Source organism: Ictidomys tridecemlineatus, chromosome 6, assembly GCF_052094955.1.
Source record: "Ictidomys tridecemlineatus isolate mIctTri1 chromosome 6, mIctTri1.hap1, whole genome shotgun sequence".
NCBI classification, from domain to species: domain Eukaryota; kingdom Metazoa; phylum Chordata; class Mammalia; order Rodentia; family Sciuridae; genus Ictidomys; species Ictidomys tridecemlineatus.
The window spans coordinates 98212131-98239913 of NC_135482.1; the positions used below are offsets into that span (position 1 = coordinate 98212131).

General features: G+C 41.6%; 1 protein-coding gene across 1 annotated transcript in view; it reads left to right on the forward strand.

The window, feature by feature from the left end:
- Window positions 1-22842, forward strand: part of LOC120888359 (uncharacterized) — a 57646-nt gene extending 34804 nt beyond the window's left edge. The window contains exons 2-7 of the mRNA XM_078015270.1: window positions 3162-3340; window positions 3883-3989; window positions 19255-20813; window positions 21403-21453; window positions 21942-22111; window positions 22373-22842. Of these exons, the coding sequence (XP_077871396.1) occupies window positions 20683-20813; window positions 21403-21453; window positions 21942-22111; window positions 22373-22401 (381 nt within the window). The 5' untranslated portion in view covers window positions 3162-3340; window positions 3883-3989; window positions 19255-20682 and the 3' untranslated portion in view covers window positions 22402-22842. The remainder of the gene's footprint in view (window positions 1-3161; window positions 3341-3882; window positions 3990-19254; window positions 20814-21402; window positions 21454-21941; window positions 22112-22372) is intronic.
- Window positions 22843-27783: the final 4941 nt, after the last annotated feature.

The window sequence follows — 27783 nt, forward strand, 5'->3', positions numbered from 1 at the left end:
TTTGGAAGTTAAGCCAACAGTATTTCATATCAGATGGAATATAGAGTATTAGGAAGAAAAAAATCAATGATAATTTTAAGAATTTTCTTTTGAGCTTGAAAGAACACAATTGCAATTCACTGATATGAGCAAAGCTATGAGTATAGAAATTCCACTTAGCTAACTATTTCCTGACTTGTCCCAATCAGAATTGTCATTCCATTAAAGAATAAATTAGAGTATGTACTTGAAATATTCTCAAGTAAAATGTAGATAAATCAGAGTAAGAATGGAGAAGAGGAATATAATAAGGGAAGGTACAGCATCCCCCCATTACTTGTGGTTTCAGTTACACATGGTCAACTGTTTTTCAAATATATTAAATGAAAAATTTCAGAAATTAACAATTTAATTAACGTTTCATTTTATACTTAAGAAGACTGAGAATGCAGGAAAGTATAGAAGAACTACAAATTTCTTTTTTTTTTTTAAGAGTGAGAGGAGAGAGAGAAAGAGAGAGAGAGAGAGAGAGAGAGAGAGAGAGAGAGAGAGAGAGAGAATTTTTAATCTTTATTTTTTAGTTCTCAGCGGACACAACATCTTTGTTGGTATGTGGTGCTGAGGATCGAACCTGGGCCGCACGCATGCCAGGCGAGCGCGCTACCGCTTGAGCCACATCCCCAGCCCCAGAACTACAAATTTCTTTAAAAAAATATTCATCCTTTGTACATAGAAGCAATATACCACCAGCTTTGCTTGGGGTCTATTAAAGAACTGCTCAGGTAGAGATGACTTCACATGAGAAAATATGTGTATTTTGATTTATAAAAGTGGTCTTCAAATTTTTGTTGTTGCTACAACTTCTACTCTCCACACTTTTGGAAGGGGGATTAATCTCAAGGGTGCTTAATCACTGAGCCAAATCCCCAGAACTTCTTATATTTTAATTTAGAGATAGGGTCTCACTAAGTTTCTTAGGGCCTTGCTAAGGTACTGAGGCAGACTTTGAACTTACAGGCCTTCTGCCTCAGCCTCCCAAGCCATCTTAGAACTTCTAAAACATGACCCAAGATAATTTGAAAAACTACATGTTACCTGACATTTTTCATCAGATATTTAAATAGTTGTAAATCATATAATTTCTAGCACATCAAAAATGTTGTCATGTTAAAATTTATCTTTACATTGTCATCTTACATATATCTATTAGAATATAAATTTTGTCATGATCTGAAACCCACCATTAACTATTTTTTTTATAAGCATGAAACATGGATCTGGACATGTAACTCAACGGTAAAGTGCTTGCCTAGCCTGCATAAGGACTTGAGATTGATTCCCCCACCACAAAATGAAGGAATGAATGAGTGAATGAATGAATGAATGAATGAATAACAATTAAAAAACACATGAACTAAAACCTTCCTAATGTTTGAAAATTCTGGTTGATTTGTTTTCTTCAAATGTATTTCTATTCTAGAATTTTATTATAGTACAATATGAGATGACTGTGTGTTACTTAAAGTTGTTTGCCACTTCTTGTTTACTATTTTTAATATATTGAAATTTCATTTAAAAAATCATATAATACTCTCTTAAAATATTTTTTCATATTATTTAGAATTATAATTTTAGTAATATTTTATATTTGAAAACAATTTGAGGTGGCTGGGGTATGGCTCAGCAGAGAGTGCTTGCACTGGGTTTGTGTGAGGCACTGGGTTTGATATTCAGCACAATATAAAAGTAAATAAACAAAATAAAGATACTGCATGTATATATAATTTAAAAATGTTAGAAACTATTTGATATAAATTTTGAAAATTATCAAAAAATGCAATTTATTTATTATCAACATCTAAATTGTGATTTAATGCATATGCTGCTCTCAAAATTTGCCATAATGTAATACTATGTATAGCTCAAATTATGAGTATTATTAGTTGGAAAGTATGACAAAAAGAATATTAATTCTTCAGTAAATACCTGCACATAGTGTATTTGATTCTGGTATTAGCCTGCCACAATAATTAAAATAAATGATTTATAAAAACTCAGAGACTTTCCCATTGAGAAACTCATCCTCTGATTAATTTTTTTTCTGTGAATATGAGAGTTGTATAATTTACTAATTCTCTCCCACAACATTTAATTCATCCAGCATTTATCATATAATTTTATTTTTTGTTAATAAAAAAAGAATATATTAAGCATTTTACATGAGGAAATAAGATGAGAATTGACTACAGTTGGAGTAACTGTTTCATAAAACTACATAATATGAAAAACATATTTCCTTAATTAGCTTTAACTAGCTCAATTAATAATGCACAAGTCTAAAAAGTCAGGTAAATATTTTACCAAAGAGTTTTATTTAATATCACCTAAAATATTTAGCTGTCTCTGAAAAATAATTCTGTTAATTTAAAATGAATCAATGATAATAAACTTTACAGCTATTTGTTTTCATTCTCTTACCTAATGACTTATTCTTGTGATAAGAGTTAGGAAGAGATGTAAAGAATTGCCTACTATTAAATCTAAAGGAAAATAAGTCATTGTTGGTATTTGATAGTTTTACCTGATCTCTTTTCATTTTGCCTTCACTAAACATTCCAAAAAGCAATACAAAATTTTTAGATGTTAAGGGAAGGAAATGGTAGAGCTATGGAATAAAAATATATGTTTTTCCAATAAGCTATACTTTGAAATCTTGTTAGTTTCAGGACATCTAACAGTGGCCCATGGTCAAAATATTTTTGCATACATTTAACGGTGTGCACACACACACACACACACACACATATCAGAAAATTTAGGAAATCCTCGATAGCACTTTTGATATCAAAAACAGTATTTTGAATGGTGTCATACACTGTATACTAGAAGCTTTTGCATCCCTCAATAAATGTATGATAGTAAAATCGAGGACAGGTAAGTAGTTTTCCTTTCTGTTGTTAAGAGTATGGAGGTTGTCCACAGAAAGGGGAGCAGATACCTAATTTGAAGGTCACTGGGCACAAGATGATTACACTTAGGATAAGACTTGGTGATGAGTCATGAAAGCAACAATCCATATGTATACTTCAAAATGGAAGTCAGAATTATAAACAGAAAAAAAGGAAATAAAAGAGATAAAAATATTTGCTAATTATCATTCCTTCTGGTTGTCTCAATTTTAGCAAAAAATAAGGAGCAGACCTTAGAGAACCCTGTGTTTGCTACCTGCCCAAAAGATTGGATAGCATTTGGAAGCCAGTGTTGATATTTTGCTGAAGACATGGGGAACTGGACATTCAGCCAGACCTTTTGCACTACCTTAGAAGCCAGTCTCGCTCAGTTTGAAAGACAGGAGGAACTGGTAAGAAGAGGTTTTGGATCACTTTTCCCTTTAGAATTCTTTGCCCCCTGAGTGGTTTGGGCTGCATAAAGTTAAAGCTGAAATATGAGAAAGGATCATATCTCAAACAGAATTTGGAGCATGAGACACATTTTAGTGTGTGCCATTGGTTAAGGTATATACTTGGCCTGGAATCCTGTGAGTCATTTCAGATATTTGGGCATACTAACCTGCAAAAATTAAATATACTGTTCTCCTTCCACTCAAAAATATGCTAATCCAATAATTTGTCATCTGCATTGACACATGTTGGATATTGAAGTTGTGCACTCAAAGCATTGCGCTGGAATGACAGCCATGAATATATGGTCCCTTATGAAGAAATTTAGGATCACAGATATTAAATGACTTAACTAAGAATTGATGACTGGTCTAACTCCAAAATCTATGCTTCTCAGGTATACCATGATATCACCTCTACAAAAGAAGGCTGTAGGAAAGATAAACTCAAGATCTTTTTAAAAACATGAACACATGTTTTCACTTTCTGTGTTGTATAACAGAATTTCCTGAAAAGACATAATGGTCTTTCTGATTATTGGATTGGCCTTAAAAGAGAAGCATCATATCACATTTGGAAGTGGACAGAGAACACTGAATGCAAAGCGTGGTAAGTTTTCAGAGTTCTTTTTATTTCATTGTATTCATGTGTGTGATTTGTGTGTATGAGATGAGAAAATTATCCACATGTAAAGCGCATTGCACTAGCGGATAAAAAATAGAAATCCTAAACTCCATTGTCGATAGTGTGCTTAGTATGCTCAAGGCCCTAGATTCAATCCCCATTAAACTCTACATACACCTAAAATGTAAATATTTTTATGCTCTTCCATATTTACTACCTGTGTCTTTAGAACTTACATTATTGTGATTTTGCTTGACATCTTTTGCAGGATGACGGCATCAGGCATAGTTATTGCAGTCTCGTGCATACACTTATTTAGAACTTTGCTGATAAACAGAGAGGGCTGTAATATCTATTCTAGGAAGCTACTGAAGGACTGATGTCTGTAAGACTCATACATCCACTCTTTATACTGCTACATCCATTCATAAAAGCAAAGTTTCCAGAGAAACATTGGGAATCTCTTCTAACATATCATTATCAGACAGAAATCAGTTAATAAATCCATTAGATGGGTTAATAATTTTAATGGATTCTTGGTAACTGTAGTCAGTTGGGGCATGGCTAGAGGAAGTAGGTACATTGACAGAATAACCTAAAACATCAGATATACTGTTCTCCTTCTATCTTGAAATATAGTAATCAGATAATTTGTCATCCAAAATGGCATGTGTTGGGCATTAAAAACATTGTGCTGGAATGACAAACATAGGCTGATATTTTCCCAAATTTTTAAATATAGATATGTAAGGAAAATAAAATGATCAGAAGCAAAGTGAATAGGCAAAAGCAAAAGCTGCTCGCCGAAGCTGCTAGCTTTATTTATATCCATAGGTTACTTTAGATCATTGACATCATCAGTACATATTGTTCATTGTATTACCAGGCATGTGACAGCCTCAGCAACATTATGCAGCTTATTCCTCAGTTACATACTAAGTTGTAATGTGCAATGTTAGGAGCTTTGTGTAGCTCCCAAGAAAATCCATTGTATAAAGTTACTTTTATGTGGACAGGTATAGGCACAGTGAAACATTGTAGTTGTCTAACAAGAGAGTTCCTTTATTCCCAGGAGTTGTGTGCCTGAGATTAACATCAATGCTGATAAGACACTAACTCAGAGCCTCCTCCTGAAGGACATTGCTACAGTAGCTAGGCATGCTGTGTCTTTGCACAGAAGTTTTCCCAGCAGCCAGGCATTCTGTGTCTTTGCACAGAAACTTTGCACAGTCGCCCAGCGTGCCACAGTCATGAAGCTATTAGAGACCTCAATCCCAAACACAGAACCCTTACATAGTTAAATGTCATACAATGAATTCTTGCTGGTTTAGCAAGAATAAGCCTTTAGAATAAGCCTCCTAAGAAATGAAAGTCTATAAGAATTAATAAAGAACAAAAGACAAAGTCAGAAAGCTATCTTCAAAAAGTTGGAGCCCCTGATAGGTCCAGTCCACACAGGAGCTGGAGCTAGACAATTAGAAAATGACTCTTGAGGTTTATTTAAAGTATACACCAAAGGCAGGAACAAGGTTTCAGGAGTAGAGCCATGCTTCATGATGTCTTTCAGTCAGCATGTTGATTGGTATCTTGGCAGGTCAAACCCATCTCAGAGGGGCTGTGTGGCTACAGTAGGTTACCCCATCTCCAGTGCTCTGTGGGATCTTTGACAGAGCTTGAATAGGGCTCAAAATGTGTCTGGGAAGTCTTACACAGAGGAAATGTCCACTGGAAGTTCCCAGACACCATCTTAGCCTATTCACTCTTCTTTGGAGTGCAATTGAGTCCACAGAGCCCATGGATGGCTCTCAACACACATCAGGCTGAAAGCCTAGCCGACCATGGACTGAAACAATGAGCCAAAAGAAGTCTTACCTCCTTAAAATTGTTATAAACATTTCTTTTTTTTTTTTTTAAAGAGAGAGTGAGAGAGGAGAGACAGTGAGAGAGAGAATTTTTAATATTTATTTTTTAGTTCTTGGCAGACACAACATCTTTGTTGGTATGTGGTGCTGAGGATTGAACCCGGGCCGCACGCATGCCAGGTGAGCGCGCTACCACTTGAGCCACATCCCCAGCCCCTGTTATAAACATTTCAATGGTGGTAAAGTGATCATTTCATCAGAACAGGTAAAATATAGGGGCACAATCACTTCCATCAAAAATGTTAAACTCTTAGGAATTTAGTAGTAAGCGATTTTTAAATATCTTCAGACATATATAAAACAAGTGGAGATCAAACTAAAAATAATCTTCAGAAAAAGCCACCAATGACAACAGTTTGGAGACAGAGGCAAGCACCAGTTAAATACCTAATCAATAACACATAAATGGGTTTGGGATAGATGAATGATAAACTTGTGTTATTCAAGCAAAGACCTTGACAATGTAAAGGAAACTAAATGCAGAAATAGTATATATTATCAATGACTGACACATTTCTCTTGTTCACATTAAAAACATGGAGGGTTGATGCTGGACAGTGTAGTGGAAAAGAAAATGTGGATGTCTAGCCTATGAATATTTAATATTTTTGTGTCTGAATTTAGGTTTTCCACCAAAGGATTTGGAGCATGTGCCTACCTGAATGATAATGGAATCAGCAATGTCAGGAACTACACAGATAATGTAGTTGTATGCTTTCCTCCACACACAAAAAAAATCTTAATTAAGCTTCTCCAGAAACCCTTACCATAATTGTTCTTAGACTCTTAGCAAAAATTCCTGGAAAAGAATTCTCAGGTGAGGTTATGTTTGTAGAAGCATAGTGAGATAAGACTTGTCCAAGGCCTTCACAGAGACATTCGCATGTTTTAAAAAAGTCTGGCCAAGACTGTCCATGGGCAGGGAGAACCCAGGCTAGGACAAAGTCCACCACAACAGCCCACTACTGGTGCTGAAAGTTGGAGCAAGAGAAGCCAGAATTAGACAGGCAGTCATTGTAAATAGGTAGATGGAGTCAGGTCGGGTCAAGGAAGCCACTTTTGAGTGAGTCTGGGAACTTAGTGACTGTCCCCTGAGGGATCTTATCAAGAACCTGCTCTTGCTCCAACCTGTTGCCAAGGTAACCTGTTGCAGAAATTTTCCCTCCCTACAGAGAGCCATAAGGTTTTTAATGTATTCTTGTCTACTCAACCTGCCCTTCCCCATTCAGCCCACCTATTTCCCACCTTTCAGCCATCACACTGAGCATTCCTGGGCCTTGTCACATATGCAGGAAGGAGAAAGATAAGCGGGGGGTGGGGGGAGCAGGAGAACACAGGAATCCTAGGACATATAAAAAGAGAAGAACACCTCCTGGCCTCTTGGGATGCCAGGATACCAGCTATGGCCCCCTTCTCCTTTGCGGAGAAGTCTATGTTACCCCTTTTTAAATAAACCCTGCTTCCTATGCTTGCCTTGGCATGCTTCTCTAATATTCAAAATTCAACATGTGGGGAAGCAGGACTTATTACCAGTAACCACAGTACCACAAGGAGCCAGCAAGGGGCAAAGAGAAGTGGCCATGGGGCCACACAGCACTGCCACAGGGGGATACAATCTGAGAAGGCAAAGCAAAACCATCACTGGGCAGTTGGAGCCAACTTGCTGGTGGTGCACAGAACAAACATGGCAGCTCCCAGCCCAACACAGTTCCACCAAAAGCAAGGATATTGTAACTTCAGATGGGCAAATTTGGGAAATGCTCTGGGCAAGATGGCAGACAGGGTGGGAAGTCCAGTGCTGTGGGAAGATTTTCAGATATCACATGGAGAGCATAGAAAAGCAACTCTGGCCACACAGCAGCAGCAGCTTGGTGTTTCCATACACACACACACACACACACACACACACACATATATGATATATATATATATTTGCACACATATATGATTTACCCAGCCTAAATCCATCTTAAGATTGGGAGCCATCTCATCACAAGGTCATGAAAAGTTTATTTCTGTTTTATTTGGCCTGACCATCCTTTGATGTTTAATATTGCTGGAAATTCCTGCCCATGCTTTGAACTTACCCCTGCCTGGCTCTCCCAGACCAGATAACAACCCTCCCAGAAATCTCAGCTGCTCCTCATTAACCTTGATGTCAGAATCTGAGTTTGCTCCCTACCTGGAGATGTTAAGCCATGTAGATCTTTAACCTGCCATCTGCCCTTGTATTACGCTTGCTAGAAGTCTATCTTCTGTAAGCTCCCGAGATACACACCTTTATAATTTTTTGAGTTATAAAAACCTCCCTCCTCTTAGTCCTGATGCTAACCTATGGACCTGCATTTGCCTGAGGTAGTTGCTGATCAGCTCTCTTGTGTATACAAAATAAGCTTGCTTTAATTTGGTTTAAAATTGGAGTAAATGGTCTTTTCTTTGCATCACAGGTTATACACACACACACAGATATATGGGGCCACACAGGCAGACTCTAAACCAACCAACTCCTGTGTCATTGATCTATAAGTCTTTTTTGGTGCCAATACCATGCTGTTATTGTTACTATTGCTGTGTAGTATAGTTTAAGGTCTGTTGTAGTGATGTCTCCTCCTTTGCTCTTCTTGCTAAGGATTGCTTGGCTATTGTGGGTCTCTTATTTTTCAAGATAAATTTCATGACAGCTTTTCTATTTCTTCGAAGAATGTCATTGGGATTTTGATTGTAATTGCATTAAACCTGTATAGTGCTTTTGGTAGTATGGTCTTTTTGACAATATTAATTCTGCCTATGCAAGAAAAAGAGATCTTTTCATCTTCTAAGGTCTTCTTCTTAGGTCTTCTTTAATTTATTTTTTTAGCATTCTTTCACCTCTTCCATTAAGTTGATTCCCAAGTTTTTTCTTTTTCTTTTTCTTTTTCTTTTTGAGGCTATTGTAAATGTGGCAGTTTTTCCTTGTTTCCTTTTCAGAGGACTTATCACTGATATGCAGAAATGCCTTTGATTTATGGGTGTTCCCAGGTCCAGAGGATAACATTAACTGCTTGATTCTAAATCTTCTCATGTAGCTTCATAAGAAAATAGAATCTTAAAAATAAAGAGCAAGTAATAATATTCTTTTGACATATCATTAACATGACTAAGACACAGAGAAAAATTCTATGATCTTCCAATTGTTCGTGGAAGATAACAGCATCTATTACTGCCAAACACTTGAGGGTGTATATAACTGAAGAGAGAAAGTTTAAGAGAATCATGAATAAAAGAAAATGACATGTAAATTAGGAGAAACACACTGAATCAACTCAAAATAAAAGAAAGTCCAGCATTTGTACCGGAAAACAATTTGATCAAGAGAGGAGGGGTACTGACTATTGCAGACAGGGCAGGTAAGAAGGGAAGGATGTAATGGGATACTATTAAGGACTGCAGAAACAAAAGAATAATTTTTCATTAAAAATTATTTTTGGCAGGGCACAGTGGCACACCTGGTAATCCTAGTGGCTTGGGAGGTTAAAGAAGGAGGATCCAAAGTTCAAAGCCAGCCTCAGAAACTTTATGAGGCCCTAAGAAACTCGGTGAGAACCTGTCTCTAAATAAAATATAAAAATGGGCTAGGGATATATATAGCTCAGTGGTTAAGCATCTCTGGGTTCAATCCTGGGTACAAAAAAAAAAAGCATTTTTGTAAAAAATAACATAAAAAGTATTTTTACCTATGAACACTACCCATAAAATACTAAGAATTAGGAAAAACAACAACTCTATATAAAACTTCTATAAGAGAAATAAAAACTGCAAATAAAAACATCTCAGCTGATGAAACTTCTCCACTCAAGTATTCTACTCAATAAATAGATAAAAGCCATATCCAAACACATCAGTATAAATGAAATGTTCACATGTTGGGCATTTGGGTATTTTAAAACAATGTGAATCAGAAATTTAATATAGAATAAAAATGGGTGAAGCAAACAAACAAAAAAATAAAAAAATTTATTAAACTACAAAATAGATGAAATAAACAAAAACATCAAATGCAAGTATGAAAGTACAAAAGACATCAAGAGAAAATGGTCAAAAGAAAACTTTAAAGGCAGTTTTGGAGAAAAACAGTAGAATAAAAGAGTGAATACAAACAGGTCATAGGCAATGTGGTTGCATTGCAAAGCAGACAAAGTAGTTGTACTATATGAATGGAGTTTTTTGAGAAAGGGAAAAATAAAAATTTTAATTTTTAAACTATAATTTAAGATGAATTTTTAGAAAGAAAAATTTAGACTATGTATTATATGTTTATACTTGGTACATGGTAAAACTTCTGCCAAACAATAAATATTGAAATAATTTTACTTAAGCTACTAGATATTAAGTATTGAGAAATAAACTTTCAAGGCCTTCAGAGATAAAAGTTAAATAATCTAGAACAAAAAATAAATTAGAGTGAAGTCAGAATTCTTACATACAATATTCAAAGCAAGGCAATAATGGAGCCATATTTTCAAGTCATTTAACATATGAGCCAAGAATTTAATGTACAAAAAAACCTGTCTTCATGTATGAAGAAGTCTTTAGGAAAACAATTTGGAATATGAAGACTTTTAGGGAATTCTAAGCCTATATGACCTTCTGAGAAAGGCAGTAGAGAATGAGCTTTATGTACCCAAAAAGTGATGAGGAAATTGGTAAAACATTGCAGATAAGAGGAAAAAGTCAGAATGGAAGCATTATATGTTCAAACAAGAAAAAGAGGCAACTATAAAATGAGACAAAGGCAAAGAAAGGCAGAAACTAGAATAAGATTATTGACTGTTGAGTAGATAATAGGTATAAGTCAAGAATACTTCTTAAAAATAACTAGCTAAATTTCAAAGTTAAACAAGAAGTGTGAGACCCCAGGTTGGATCTCCACAACTGCAAAAGGAAAGAAAAAAAAAGTTTAAAGCAGGAAAAAAGTGAGATTAGGGTATTATAAAATAAAACCACTAAAACAAAATTTTGATTTAACCTAAACACCAAAAATTAAGAATAAAAATTAAAAAGGAAAAAAGATATCTATAAAAAAGTACAAGACCAAAATGATTTAATAGTAATGATAAAAAAAATACGATACAATTCAAGAGTAAATATGTAAATTATTATCAATACAAGTGAAAGGACTTAATTCTCCTTTAAGAGCAACATTTTTAAAAAATCAAAACCCTATGATATATTTTATACAAAAAATAAGAAAGCACAAAGTTTCAGTGTTTTAAAGAACAAAGTTAAATTTAAAGGGAAGATAAATGAAAATAATAAGGGGGCCAAGGTTGCAGTCCTCCTGATATCAGAAAAAATAGAATTAAGGCCAAAATGCTTCAAGTAAAACAGAGGATTATGATTTATATTGTGAAAAGCTGCAATTCATCATAAAGTTTCAATAGTCATGAATACCTGTGTCCCATGTATTAAAGCAGAAATTACAGAAAGAAAAAAATATGAAAACAATCCTAACAGGGTATTCTTACATACTACTTTCAGTATAAGATAGCTAAGTGGATTTAATAGTATATGTAAATGTTTAAAAATTGAAATAAATAAATTTTATGGATACAAAATAAGATAATATAAACTACATCTTCTCAACAAATGGAAGAATTATCAAAAACATATTTGGGCACAAAAATATATCAGACTTCATAAACTAGAAATATTACTGATTATGAAACAATATAACTTTAAACTAAAATGAAGTTCCAAAATAAAAAGGCATTTTTACACATAAATTAGAAAACTTTCCAGTAAGTAAATTTTTTGGTGAAAGGACAAATGCCAACAGAAATTAAAGAATTTCTTTAAAATAAAAATGGAGGAATCATGACATATCAGAATGCCTGGAATATTTTTGAAAGAAGAGATCAGGCTGGGTGTGGCTCACTGGTGGAATACTTGCCTAACATACACAAGGCCCTTGGGTTGATCCTCAGAGATTTGTGCTCAGACACTCACATTAGAGAAAAACACATTCAAACCCATAAAAATTAAGAAAACTATGTAAATTTTAAATAAAAATAATAGCTAAAAACAAGAACAAAATGAAGTACTGTTTAGGAAATGATAAATTGTGATAGAGTACCAAAAAACCTATACTGCATCTAACTGATAGATTAAAATACTACTTTTTGGGAAAGAGCAAAATAGGGAAACCACTAATTAATCTAAGAAGGAAAAAAGTACAAATACACAAAATAACAATTATATAATGGGCAGAAAAACATAAAAGTAAAAAGAATGTAAGGATACTGACAATATGGTTTGTAAAATTATTAAGATTTCACTTTTCAACAAAAAATTTTAAATTATAAAAAAATCTTAATTTCTTTAAAATTATAATATACCAAAACTTACACCAGGATAGAAGAAAGGCTGAAACAAACTATTTTCCTCCAAAGAAAAAGAATATTGATAAGAGTCTCTGATACACAAATGCACCAGACACTAGTCATATCTACTAAGGTTAAGAACAAGGCAAGAATGCTCTCCTGTCCCTTGCAATTTAGTACTGTACTGGTATTAGGGGAAAAATAATCATAAAAAGAAAAATGAAATGGAAACTATCTCTATTCGCTGATAACATGGTGACATATTTAAAATCCCTAGAAAACCAATGAAAAACTAATTCAACCAAAAGCAATCCAGCAATTTTGCAAAATATAAAATTATTATGCAAAAATAGCTCCCAAGAACAGAAATAAAAACATTATGTAACCAAAGGGGAAAACCTCATTTACAGTAAACAGAAAAAGAAGTTAGAATGCTGATTAGCTGAATAAGAAACTGTATAGAAAATTATTTAAAGTTAAAATTCACAAAGAACACAAAATATGCTTGGACAAATAAACAGACATTTATTGGTCTTAATCAGAACATTGCCCCATAAAGATGAAATTATTAAGTTAATTTATAAATTCCATGTGATCACAACAAAAATATCAGTAGGCTGGTGTTAGAGTCTGTAAACAAGTCTGGATGGCGCCTGGCAAAATGCCAAAGGGAGTGGTTTGTGAAGTAATGCCAGCAAGCCATTAAGTTTGGAGATTTCTTATTGGTTGACTGCTGTATCTATTTTATGTTAATTAGATAAGCTGTGTGGAATGTATAAATACCACTCCTGTCCTACAATAAACGGCTCCCATTCCTGCTGTATCAAGGTACACAAGTTGTTTGTCACCCCCAGGTAAGTTTGCTGCAGCCAGCTGGCCTGCGGCAGGCTGGAATTTGAGAACTTGGACATAAGTTGGTACATAAGATCAACCAAAATAGCTAGGGGAACCCTAAAATTAAAGTGACTGGGGCACCACAAAAGCCAAAGAAGTTGATTCATAACAAAAATTATTACTTACCACAGAGTCTCTATAATTGAAACAGTGTGGGGCTGAGACATGATAAGATAGACCAATGGAATGATATATAAGATTCAGAAATAAACATAACTACAAATAGGAACACATGACAAATGTCATATTTTAAACTAAAAGAGCAAAGATGATTTTGTGTCAATGAGATAGTTATTAAATGAAACAAGATAATTTATATTAATATTATTCTATACTAGGAATCATGGATTCCTGGAAAAATACTGGTTTTTAAAATTAATGCAAAGAATGTACAAGATAAGTCTGGAACCTCTTGAAATAGAAAGTTGGTAAGTGCTAGAACCAGCATGTGGACATGCTAAAGAGGACATGGAGACCAATTTGGTGATGTTCCTCCTGAACAAACCTGGAACAATTTGAGCATAAAAATAACTAAGAACAGCAATAAATTATGTACCATTGAGTAAGAGAAACTGTGTTTCCTCAAGTAAGGAAGAAGATATAAAACTGGAAACCACCATCAAACATTACAGCAACATTGGTTCAGACAAAAATTATCAATAAATGATAAAGTTAAGTGGAAACGTTGATGAGGTTATATACATAGATTTAATAAAAGCAAAATGTTTATTAGTTCAAATGGGGATAAAAAGACAATGGAGATCCAGGAAAACATCTTCACCATAGTAATAAAAATTAATATTCTCAAAGATGGGAAGATAGATCTTAGATGTAATATCTTAGATGTAATATCCTGAAAAACACAACACTTTATGTGGTATCCTGTGCATAGATGCATAAATTCCACCTAATCATAGGAAGCATGAAATAAACCTAACATAAGGAACATTCTATTAAATAACGGATACAAGTCTTGCATTTTTTAAAAATGGCAATTTCATAAAGAAAAAAGAAAGGCTCTTTTCCAGATTAAAAAAATAATAATAAATAAATAAACCAAAGAGATACAACCAAGGAAATGCTGTATATTGTTCTTTCCTGAATCATTTACTACAGGAATAAAACAAAATATAGTTTTTTAAAAAAAGGAGAACTGCAAACTGAACATAGAAGGCAGATTAGGTCTCAAGTATCAATTCAATACTAAGTATTATTGTAAAGTTCTTAACAGGTCATAATCTTGTATAGAATTATGTTTTACTATGAGTGTTGGGTAAGTCAAGAAAAATAAATGTATAATCCACAAAGTAACAAAGGAAGAAATTAGTGGATAGTTTCAACATGTTTCATGTCACATAAGCTTCATATGAAGAGTCCAGACAGAAATAAGAAAACTGAGGAAATCAGGGATCTCAGCTGGCAGCTGTTATTCCAATTTCAGCAGGAGGACACTTTTATCCACAGCCTGGAGGGCACACAATGATTCATGGGCTGCTTGAGGAGACTGGCATTAGAGAGAGTCTAACCTGAAGTAGAGAAAGAAAAGGAATGAGAGTAGAGATAATTTCTACAAAGTAAATCTGAATAAATTCAGTTTTTTTCTAAATAAATTCTGATAGATTCTGTGCATATATTGCTCCAGCCCATGTTTACCCTCATCTCTCCTTAAAGGAATTTCTCCTTTACCACCTTCCTGTCATCTCAGAATTAGCCCTACCATTGTCAAGGATAATTCATTCCATTTGGCAATTCTCTTGATTCCTTAATAACTTAAATGCTACCCACACTTATTGTGAGATTACTACATAAATATCAGAGTGGTCTATTAAGGAGGTATCAAAAAGCAAACTGCTTACCCTTCTTACTCTGGACAGGACAGACATAGAAGAAAAATCACCTAGAACTTGACACTGTCAGCAGCAATTTCTCCACTGGGATGAAGGGTGTAGACAAACAGGGCAGTCACAGGAGCCAGATCAGCACTGATGCTGATGGGGAATGAGAAATTCCCATTCCAGGCTGGGTAAACAGGAGATCAACAGATAATGCGCCAAATTCCTTGCATTCCTGATTATGCTTAGGTAAAAGAGAATGGCTATGGATATAAAGCACAAATTAGGCTTTATTTTAAATGCAAACAAATCAAATAATGCAAACTACAAATGAAAAATAAGACCCTGTAATGTAGGGAATTAGAATACTCTGGTTTGGGAAATCCCTTTTCTGTAATGTACTGGATGACCTGGGAATAGGAGAAAGAGGTCAAACTGTCACTTATCCAAATATTTAGTAACTTTCTTTAAGCCATCCTATTCGCACTCTGTTCTCAAATTGAAATAAGTGCTCTTCCTAACTTCTTTACTCTCTAATGATTCCTCAAAGAGAAAAAAAGGTAAAGTACATATTTATAAATGGTTGCATTGTATACACCATTGTTTTTGATTTCTTTTCGTCCACTGAGAAAGATAGCTACTTTCACCACCATCTGTGCAAAGAAAACACACTATGAGATCTATTGCCTAATATCATATCATATTGTCATTATATAGTGAATTACCTCATGATAATTTTGTTACATAACATACGGAAACTTCCACAAATTAAGAGTGAACTTGGCACATTTGAAGAAGAACAGAAAGTAACCACAACGGATTGGGAGCCTATCATGGACTAGATACACTGTGAACAATGTGAAATGCACTGTAGGAGGAGAAGAATTTTATCCAGACTTTCTGGCTCTGAATTTGCCTTCATCTAATCTCTATCAACTATATGATTTAAAGCACATCCTTCCACCTGTTTGCCTCTGTTCCTTTAGCTGTAAAACTGGATTTCCGTAAGGCTGATGAAGCCAGCCAACACACAGAAGGGCAGTGCCTGACCTGGAATCCTCACCCTAGGAGGGAAAACTTATCCTTCTAATTACACATGTATATCTGAGGAAACCAAGGCTTAAGGAGTTTAAAGAACCTGTCCAAGATGAACTAACTTGTGTGATTAAGAAGAGAGGGTGGGGGCTGTGTGTGGTGGTGACTCAGGAGGCTGAGGCAGGGGGTCACAACTTCAAGTCCAGCTTCAGAAAAATTGCAAGGCCACAGGCATCTTAGTGAGACCCTGTCTTAAAAAAGAATTAAAAATGCTGGGGTTGGAGCTCAGTGGTAGAGTGACTCTGGTTCAGTCCCAGTACCCAACACTGGCCCCCAATTCCCCCCAAAAAAAACAAGAGAAGAAGAAGACAATGACAACAAGGAACAACAAGAGGGTGGAATTCAAACTGGGAATTCCTTAATTTCCAAGTCTGTTTGTCACTCTCCAATATGCCTTGAAGACACAAAATGGATAGACTCAAGCCAGCTAATTCCTTTTACCTCTTATCAAAATGAAACTTCTATTTTATTTTTTGCATCTGCCTAATATTCTACTATTAAAAAGGGTTTTAAACGCCTGATATGAAATAATAATTGAATGCAGTGGCAAGGCCACAGCCCACATTGGAGGCAGGAAAACTCTGCAGAGGCAGCAGGGACTGCAGCATGCCCCTGGAAATGTTGGCATGGACTAGCCACAGACGGAGGGCATCCCTCTATGCAAGGCAAGCAGTGACCCCAGGATCAGGGACCCTGAGCTTCTGGGCCACGCCACAAGGCCCACGAACCGCCACCAGGGGCGCTGTCCCGCCAGCGGCAGCCTTCAACCGGAAGGCGGGGCCTGCCCTGGGGGCGGAGAAGGGGTGGCTTGGGGTGACTGAGAGGCCACTGGCCTCCTTTGGGAAGAGGGCAACTTGCATCTTCCGCAGGGACCTTTGGCGCAGAGCAGGACTGGGCTGAAGGGAGGACACACCGACTCAGCCCGCAGCACTGGAGCGCGTGCCCCCTGGCGGCCAACGGACAGACTCCTGGCTCTGAGCATGGGTTGCACCTAAGTCCCTGAGGACTCCTGGGTCTTGGGGTCCTGTCAGGGATCTGTCCACAGATAAGCACAGCCTGAGACTGCACCATTCATGATTCTGGGTGCCATTGCCTGCCACCGCATGCAGGCATGCTGTCTCAGCTGCTTGAAAGTGGCTGATTCGAATATTGTGCTTTTCATTTCTTATAATTCCTGCCAGACCCACAAATGCTTTTCTCAAGGGGATCCAAAAGCCTATGAAAATTCCTATGAAAGAATAATGTTTCGGGGAGAACATATGAGCCATTCCTGTGCTGGCCCCAAATTCTTCCCAGCATGGCTTCACCTGAGTAGACCCAATGCTCAGGGCCATGCCTGGGGTATATGGCCACCAGAGCAGGAGGCCTGTTTCCAAAGAAGCATCCTCCCTGCTTCAGGACTAGCAGGGGGTGAGGGCATTCTGCCGTGGCAACGTCTGAATCCACTGTGTGGATTTATGGCTGACTTCAGCTACACATTCAGATTCTGAAAGTTAAGGCTAAGTCCTCCAAATCCTATCAGGCTCTTGCCCAAGTCTGGCATGGGATATATTCCAGCATGGGGCCTGGGAGGGTGAAACACCTGTGGGCTCATTTCCCGAGCATTAGCCTGCGTGTCACAAGAAGGCAGGTAGGGAAAACTTGGGTGACCCTCCTGGATGAGCTGAGAAATGTGTGGACTTTTCAGTGAGGCAGTTGAACCCAGGCCAGTAATCAGTCTCTCCCCAGGCAGAAATCGGTGCCATGAGATACATTGATTCCCCACTGTCCAACTGTAGCTTCCCCAAGAGGATTGGAAATGGGGTCAGGGCCTGCTTGCCTCTCAGAGGAAGTTGGTTGTGATGTAGGAAACCTGAAGTCTCCGTCCTCAGCAGGGGGATGAAATTCTACAGGTATAAGTCCTTGAAGAAAGTATAGACTCCTTCTTGTGTTTGGGAGAGTTCCGTGAAGATCAGAGCCGATCAATTTTGAGTCGCTTCCCCAGGAGGAGCCACCAAAGACAAAAATCGCCAGCTGCCCTTGTCAGTCTCAGAGTTGTATTTAGTGACAGGGATCTTGACTAAACTTCCTCCTAATCGCAGGCCCCAAAGGGGCATGAGAGGCTGGTCCAGGGCACTTTCTCCTTCCCAAAGAAACTGAGTGGGCTAGGGGATGTAATCACCTGAGGCCAGAAACTGAATGCCTGTAGCTTCAGGACACAAGAGGGCAGGATTTTCCATTCCTCTGACTTCTTAGCGGCTTCAAACTCAGGGGCCATTTCCTGTTTGCAAGAGGAATGAAGCCTCAGGGTGGACCAAGCCCATCACCCTTCTGAGTGGCTGCTGGTCTTTCTTGTGGCCTTCCCTTCCCAAATGCCACTCTCCAGCATCTATCTTCCCAAGAACACAGAGGCAGCCAGGGATTCTCTGTGCTAGGAGCCAGCCCCTGGGGGTGATTTGGCAAGTGAGGAGTGATCTTCCAGTCTTTCCTGGCCAGTGGTCCATGCTGTGCCTGTGGCTGGCAGCAGGATGAGCAGCCACTTAGCTCTGTGTGCACCAGGAAGGTGGACCTGAGGATCCTGGAATGGGTGGCGAATTCTTGAAGTTCCTTGGGAGCAGGGAAAGGCCTCGGCCTCTTGGGTTGCAGTAAGCTGTGAGCACAGGGTGCTCAGTCAACACGCATTTGGTGAGGGAGTGCCTCTGCCAGGAGTGGCCTCCTTTTCCCTTTCCATTCCTCCACACTGAGTTGTCTGTCCTTGGGCCTGCTCAGAAGCCTTGGCTATTGTATGGATGTTGCCTTCTGGGAGGCTTCTTTGCTCCTAATACTGGGGCCTGGTTTCCTCTGTGTTGAAAGAATGGGAGACAACAGTCTTGCCTTCCACTGTGCACCAAACAAACCAGAGTGGCTTGCTGCCACCCTGAAAGAAGCAATGTCGCCTCTCCCTAGAGACGTGGAGGAAGGGGCACTCACGCCCATGCTAGAGACCATGATACTGGACAGACTCTTGACCACTTGACACCATCCTCGCTTCTTGATATATTTTGAAACCCCAATATTTTCACCTATATGGGGCACTAGGAAACGGAAGCAGAGAAATGCCGGCTCCTGGTTATTTCCTGAGGCCCCTGGGTCTCTGCCTGCTGCCACTCCACCTTTTTTTGTCACACAGCTCGAGAATCCCAGCAGTCCCTCCTGCTGTGAGGGGAAATGAAGCCACACAGTCCTGAGACTTCTCATGAGACCATGTTGCAAGCGATACCCCATGACCCTGGCTGTTGCCTCTTTCTCAGAATCCAGGTAGAAGTGATGTGGATCCCCTAGAGGGTAGGGAGCTACAGGACTTGGGCACAGGGCTGCTTTGGAGATTGCCAGCCTTCGTTGTGTACCCACATGATCCCATGGAAAGAGACATGGGTGCTATTCAAAATCTCCCAGAAGCCCCTGGCAGTTCTGGGGTAAATGAAGGCTCTCTCTGAAAATCAGTCCCTACACACCTCCAGTCGGGCACAGTCGGGCACAGTCGGGCACAATCAGAGCCAAGAGAGGAGTCCACTTTGCCTCTCTCACTGTAGGACTCAGGGTGGGGTAGAATTGCATGTCATCCCTGGCTCCCCCCCTTCCTGTGTTGGGTCACCTCTGTGTTTGTGTATGACAGACACATGGCTCCAGCATGAGGGTTGCCCAGGTGGTTCTCGCACCCATGGGCACATACAGGTGATGACCATCTCCAAAGCAGAGGGTGGAAGGTTCCCCAGGATACACTAGAAAACTCTGGAGAGCCTGTGAGGCCCCTGGCTTCTTGAACTCACACCCATGGTCAGAAGGAGGTAATGGGACTAAACCCAGCTCTGTCTCCCCCAACCAGGGGAGCTGCTGGCAGGATCTGGTTCTTCCTGGGGAAGAGATCCAGGCTGTGTTGGCAGAATCTGTCCACTTGTGCATATGCTATGGGAAGATGGCAGCAGCCAGCACCCCAGGTGGCCGTTGGAACCATCTTGTGTGAAAAAGGGACTCAGGTAAGGAGTCCCAGAGGAAGTGACCTCACTTCCTTGGCCATGGAACATATAGAACTTGGAACCCTCCTAGCTAGGTACCAACAGTCCACCTCCAGCCCCTGTCCGTTCACTTGTGTTGACAAGGCAAGCAGAGAGCCATGAGCTCTTGTGGTCCAGTCCTCCGTGGACACCCTGGCCTCAGGAAAGCCCTTCAGAGTGGCCTTTCACGTGTGTGGAGGCGCTGGGTCAGCCGTGGGTCCAGAACACTCAGGCGATTTTTCTCAAGGACACCGGAGGTGAGACAGGACAGAACCTCGCAGGTGAGCAGAGTCTAACCCGCCTGTGTGACTCCGCTTGGGACAGCCCCAGATGGTCACCAAATGCGAGTGGGTGTGGGTGCGTGTGTTTCCCTCATTTCAACTGAGAATTAGAAGGGAAGGAAAGCCTTTGGTTCAGTTTCCACCTGACTGTAGGACAGTGAGACATTTTGCAGATGATACTGTTTCCTGCTTGAAACGTCCCTCTTCGATCCCTGAAACTAGGGATGTGACAGACGTTCCTCCCTGGATGTGTCCAGTCTGGTGGACAGCTTCACCTCACTAATGCGCCAGGAGTTGGAGAAGGACCTCGTGAATGTCCTGCAGAGGCAGCACCCCTCCTGGGTGGAAGAATTGTTGTGCAGACGCCCAAAGGTGACCAGCATCCAGAAAGTGCTAGAGCTCCTCAGTCAAAGGTGTGTGCCACCTCCAGGGCCTGGGACATGGCCATCTCTTGGTGTGGTGGATGGGATGGCAGGCACCACTCTGGACCTCTGGCAACTCTGTGGGATGTAGGATATTCACAGGAGAACCCACCAGGGTGTTGAGCCAACCAAGTAGGATGAGCCCTAGGAGTGTAGTTCCTAGGCCTTGTACTGGGCCAGGCTTCCAAGGCCTCAGGACTTCCCCTGGGGGGCCTGTCCTGCCCCTGTGGGGAACTCTTCTGCCTCAGCCCAGCTGGACAGAGGCCTCAGGAAGAGCAGTTTGAACATTTGGGAAGGAGCATGTGGCTTGCATGTGGAAGGGCCCCTGACTGCCTGGAGGCAGAGTAGGGACTGCTGGGGTGGACAGAGTGGGACCTGGTTGGGTTCATTCATGGGCCCAACAGATGTGAAGCACCTGCCCTTGGCAGGCACATGGCCTATCCATTCGGAAGCAGTGCACACACAGCTCCCAGCCCTCCTGAGCTTTCACTATTGGCAGGAAGTTAGTCAAAGCCACCAGGCATCTTGGTTCATGCAGGGCACAGGATGTAGGAGGTGACATTCTCCTGGCCTTCTCTAGGTATGAGGAGCAACAGCTATGCATGGAGGAAGTCTTCCTTCCGGGACAGAAGTGAGTGGTTTGGGGGCCACGAGAATGGGCTTCTGACTCCAGGGTCACTTGGGGAAACTTGGCAGTGGATGGGTGGGCAAAAACTCAGGCGTCCACCTTCTGCGATTTGTGGCACACGGATGTGGTCTGGTGATTTCCCTCTGGGGTGGGCACAGATAGCTGTGGTGGGATTCTGGGTAGCTAAGGACTGCAGGAGGGGCTGGCGCCTCAGAGCCTGGCCCTGTGAGCATCCCTCCCCTCCACAGCCAATCCCAGGCATGATGGCCCTCACTTTTCTCTGTTGAGGCAAATTTGGGGAGCCCCCGATGCTCAGGAGAGGGGAGCCTCTTACCCACACATGGCCCTCACAGGATGTCCCCCTTCTCGCCCTGCTGCATGGGACTTGGCCACTCTGTGGGAAGCCCATCATCCGGGTGGTCCAAAGGTGCTTCCAGCTCAAGGCGATGCCCAGTCGCTCATGGCTCCTTGCCCCACTCCTATGTCCCCAGCTCCATCTGCTCCACTGTCCAAATGTGGCTCTACTTGTACCCAGAAGATTTTGTGGGGTCCATGGACAGCCTGAGGAGTCTCAGGACCTTCTTGCTCCACACCATGCCGGAGTCAGGGCTGACAGTCCAGGTGGAGAGGCTCCTGACAGGGCTGGAGAACACAGATCCCAGTGAGTCCCAGGCCTGTGATGAGGGGGCCTCGGGTGGGTGACTGCATGTGTGTGTCCTGGAACCTCTGCCACTCCTACTGGGAACTGGCCTGTGGTCCCCAGCCCAATACTCCTGACCCCACCTGCAGCTGGAGGGCCCTCGTCCAGGAAGAAGTCCTGGTGTCTGGATAGGGGCTGGGCTCTTCTCACAGCCAGGGTTCTTCTGAGAATCGGGAAAGACAAAGGGAAAGGCAGTCACGTTGGGGCTCTTTTCTCTTGCAGCTGCCTCTCCAGGAAAAACCCTCAATTAAACACAGCACAACACCAGAGGCACCAGGTCACCCATCTCTCAGGCCAGCACCCACTCCACATGTCCTGGAGAGTTGACACTGCACTAGAGCTCATGTCTCCTCTGGCCCCTCTACCTCTGTGAGCTCCTGAGGGTTACTCAGTCCCAGGTCCCCACCACGCGTCTCCTCTTCCTCTCCTCTGGAATCTCCTGGATTTCTAAAATTTATTCATTTACCCCTTATTTATTTATTTATTTATTTATTTATTTATTTATTATCTGGTTTGGTTTAAGTTTTGTTTTGTTGTTTGTGGGTTCTTTCACTGTTGTTGTTATACTTATTTCACTATAAGTTTTGGGGGGGGGTTCTTTCATTGTTGTTGTTATGGCTATTTCGCTGTGTTTTCATTGTTGAGATAGGTGTGTTAAAAAGTGTGGTAATAAAGTTTTACATTGTGTGATATCAAGTTGCCTGCTCAATCCATTCCGGAGGCTGTGCCACCACCAACACTGTGTAACTTCGATGGGAGAGACCCCAGAAAAGCACATGGGTCTTGTGGGGGAGAACACACACTGGTCATTCTGGAGGAGGTGAGATAGAGGCCCCTGAGTATGGGGGAGAGGTGACTGCCTAAAAGGTTGAGGACTCCATGCCACCAGAAGGGGCTGCTTTTCTGGGGGCAATGCCCTTAGGGCCATAGAAATGGAAAGTAGAATCCAACAGAAGAGGTGTCTTTGCTAGCGTGGTCACACTTAGGTCTCCTGGTCTCCAATGTGGAGTGGAACCACTGCCCTCCACCTGAGTGGTAGGAATCCAAATGGAAATGTGACGGCACGTGGAACTTCCCTGCCAACTCTGGGTCTCAGGCTTTGGGCCCCTGTCATTGAATACGAGCCAAGACACCATGCAGAATTGGAAGAGCACACGAGTTTGTGCTCTGGAGCCCCAGTTTCCTCATGCATAGCACTGAAAGCATCATGGTTGACCTATTTCAAACAAGATCTTTCTTCTTTACTTTTTTCTGTCTTTTTGTTTTGTTTTTCAGTAATGCGTGAGGAAACCAGGGTGCTCTGCTACCCAGGTCCTTGGGTAGGACTTTTTCTTTGAGCATTTTGTGACAAACTCCCTGATTGGCAAAGACTGGCACAGATTTTGAGATCCTCCTGCCTGGATCACACAGGATGTTGATAGCCACAGGCCCAGCTTCGTGGATCTGCTTAGAGCACTGCTCCCGATGTCCACAGAGTTTCAGGGTCGAGTGTATGTATCAAAGCCCTCATCTAAGAAACTTACACACATTTGATCCTGGTAGTATTGTGCAAACAAATCCACAAAGTCACCATGTCCACAAGACCTTCTTCAGGACCAGGCCATGGATAGCCAGCAACACTAAACGCAGGAACTTGTCCGATTCAGAGCCCTGGGTGCTGTCCACTTGAGTCAGGGAGAGCTGCTGTGGGTGGGGCCCTCTCCTGGTATAGTGCACCCCTTTAGATGCCTAGGAGGTGAGGATACCCCACCATCTATCACCTCAACACCTGACCTCCAAGAAGATAACATACTTCCTAGTGCCTTAAAGACAGGTGCCTGCACTCTGGATGCTGAATGTCACAGGAATGGGTAGGGGGTGATTTGCAGATGGTGTGCAGTGACCTAGGCAATGGTCTGAATGGGAGATCTCGGTTGAGGAACACTGCAACATCACCACTGAACCTCAGAGTATCCATTTGCTTTTGCTTTTGAGCTCCTTGCTGACTTTCAAGGTGACCATCATTGTTTCAGTTGACTTTATGGAGGGTCAGCAATATCTAATCAAGTTCACTGGATCATCCAGCTTTGTGCTAGATTGGCTCTAGCTCATTAGGATTCACTCTTGTGTGTGCAGTGAGCAGATGGGATATTTAGGACCAGCCTACATCGAGGACCTAGTAGGGGTGACTGGGTTGATGAGGTTGTCTTGTCTGTTAGACCAGGACGCAAGAAAAGACCACTGACTCCAATTAAAATCAAATTAAAGCAAGCTTATTATTTCGACCGGCCGGACTGCCTTTTCCTCCCAAAACGGCAGGAACAAGACAGCAGCCTCAGCTTTCCTACAGCCCAGCTTTATAGCCCAGAAAGTTACACAAAAGGGGGGTTACAGATAACAGAACTCTGACAAGCATCACACTAATGGTAGTTTACAATTTTTGCTGGCTCCAACATCAGAATTTATGAGGACCATTAGAGCCTCAGAGAGGGTCGTTGTCTGGCCAGGGAAGGCCAATATTTATGAGGTGTCACTAAAGTTTCAGAGAGGGCTGCTATCTGGTCAGAGAGCCAGGCATGGGTGAGTTCAAGGCACGGGCAGGCATTCCAAGCAGGTTCAGAATTTGCAGTAATTTATAGTAAAGCCGAAATTAGCTTTTCATGGCTTTGTGGTGAGAGGGCTCCCAATTTAATAAAAGATCAGGTTGGGTTTATCATTGTCTCACCACAGTCATCCTCTAGTGAGGTAGCCTGCACTCATGGACATGGTGGCAGGTGGGATCCACTAGTAGCAATGGGCCCCACCCCAGAGTTCATATCCTCTCCAAAGGCTATGGGCCAGGATCCAGGTGTGCAGACACTGAAGACCCTGGAAGGGTAGGATTGCAAATGGAAGGCCACACCCTGCAATTAGACAGACCTGGTCTCAAATTGAAACATCAAAGGAGCTGTGGATGGAGCTCAGGGGCAGAGCATCCTGGGTTCAATGGTCTATACTGGAAAGACAGAAAAAGCCCTGTGCTTCAGAACCCAGGCACAGAAGTGCACTCTGCGAACGCCAAACTACTTGGGAATCTAAGCTCCTTGGACATCAAGAGTTCCAGAAGAGCCTGGGCAATTGTCCTGATTTCTGTCTGAAAAAGAAAAAGAAATAGTGTGGAAGATGGACCTCACTACTAGAGAAGCCTTGTGTCAGAAACTTTCCAGTTCTTTCAAATGAGAACATTCAAGTGCAATTTTCTCTTAGAGCAAAATCTTTCTATTTCTGTCATGTTGAAGAGGCTGAGCTGAAAACACACTTAGCTTCGCTGGCTAACTTACAGCCTAAGACTTGAAGTCAGAAAACCACGTGCTGGAAAAGGGCAAGTCTCAGTGAGTACTGAGACTCATAGGCATTCCCCCCACCCCAAGGGTCTTGATCATCAGAGAAAGAACTTTCAGAAAAAATTGCCTGTGGCCAACACCGCCTGAGGCTCTCCCTATCTAGGGCCTGCTCTTGTACTTGGGTTCACAGCCTGCTTTGATCCTGCTAATTTTCAAGAAAAACCAGAGGCAAGGGAATACCAAGAGATTCCCTTCCTCTTCAGTCCTCCACAGGCCAAAATGCAGGCTTGCCACTCTTGCAGCTTCTCATGCAGGTGGTCTTTCTGGCGCATGCTTCTCCCAGGTCTGGCTTTGCAAACCAGCATGTGGAAAGGGAAAATCTACAACACACAGAAGAAAAAGTATGTAGGTGAAAGAGAGGAAGGCAGGGCTGTGGTTACCTCCTTGCACAGGCAAGCATTTCCATATCAACCCTCTTTACACTTGCAGCCTAGAGATAATACTGGAAGCCCTAACTTGCTAGTGAGCCTGAGTCTTGAGGATGACTTTTTTTTTTTTTTTTTGGTCTTTCTTTTTCTCCTTTCATATATAAATGCCTCCCACAAGTGGAATCCAAAGAGAAACCTGGCAGCCAGGAGGCCTCTGCCCAATTTGGACTTACGAAAACCCTGCAGAGGCAGCAGGGACTGCTGTATACCCGCGGAGGTCTTGGCATGGAAGAGCCTCAGATGGAGCCCATCCTGTGTGCAATGCAAGCAATGACCCCAAGGTCATGGACCCTGAGCATCTGAGCCACTCCACAAGGCCCACGAACCGCCACCAGGGGCGCTGTCCTGCCAGCGGCAGCCTTCGACCAGGAGGTGGGGCCTGTGCGCTAAGGGCACAGAAGGGGTGGTTTGGAGTGACTGAGAGGCCAGTGGCCTCCTTTGGGAAGAGCGCGACTTGCACCTTCTGCAGAGCCCTTTGGCGCAGAGCAGGACTGGGCTGAAGGGAGGACACACCGACTCAGCCCGCAGCACTGGAGCGCGTGCCCCCTAGCGGCCAACGGACAGACTCCTGGCTCTGAGCATGGGTTGCGCCTAAGTCCCTGAGGACTCCTGGGTCTTGGGGTCCTGTCAGAGATCTGTCCACAGATAGGTACAGCCTGAGACTGGATGCTGAATGTCACAGGAATGGGTAGGGGGTGATTTGCAGATGGTATGCAGTGACCTAGGCAGATGGTCTGAATGGGAGATCTCCGTTGAGGAACACTGCAACACCAACACTAAACCATTCATGATTCTGGGTGCCATTGCCTGCCACCGCATGCAGGCGTGCTGTCTCAGCTGTTTGAAAGTGGCTGATTCAAATATTGTGCTTTTCATTTCTTATAATTCCTGCCAGACCCACAAATGCTTTTCTCTAGGGGATCCAAAAGCCTATGAAAATTCCTATGAAAGAATGATGTTTCGGGGAGAACATATGAGCCATTCCTGGCCGTATATAAGTTGTAGTACAGTCCTGGTGTAAGGGTAAAATTTCTATGCTGTTTCTAAACTGCAGAGTCTGAGTTAAAGTGTAAAAGACTGGGCATTGTAAAGTGCAGGGCTTGGATTAAAAAGTAAAAGACTAGGTATTGTTACAATTCCTCTGCTACCCGCAGAACCTGTAATCCCTGTAGCTGTTAGGACAATACTGGAACTGCCCAGTAAATATCCCCACTGTTTCCACTGGTTGTCTAATAACCTGGGATTCTGTGTAATATGGCACGTAGGCATTGCAGGACCTAAACCAATCAGTTTGAATGTGTACCCCACTTAGGAGCACCAATCACCCCTGTCCAATCTGTTCCCGCCAATGAATGTACTAATCATGTCTCAGAGTTGTTGTTCAATTTTCCCGTGCCTCTTGATGATTTGTTCTGATGTATGCAAAGCCCCCCGCCCTCCCCAAAAAGTGTACTTAAGCTCTGCTTGACCTCTGTTCCGGGCTCTGGGCTGCTCTATCTTCCTGAGTGAGCCCGGAACCTCAGCATGCTGAATCAATAAATCCCCTTTTTGCCAATTGCATGAAGCCAGTCTCTTGTGTGGTCTCTTCCTCCGATGCTTCGCCAGACCTTACACTGGTGAGACTGAAGGGGGATATTGGTTGAGGAACATTGGAACACTACCACTAAACCTCAGAGTATCCATTTGCTCTTGCTTTTCAGTTCCTTGCTGACTTTCAAGGTGACCATCATTGTTTCAGTTGACATTATGGAGGGTCACTAATATGGAATCCTGTTCACTAGATCATCCTGCTTTGTGCTAAATTGGCTCCAGCTCATTAGGACCCACACCTGTGTGTGCAGTG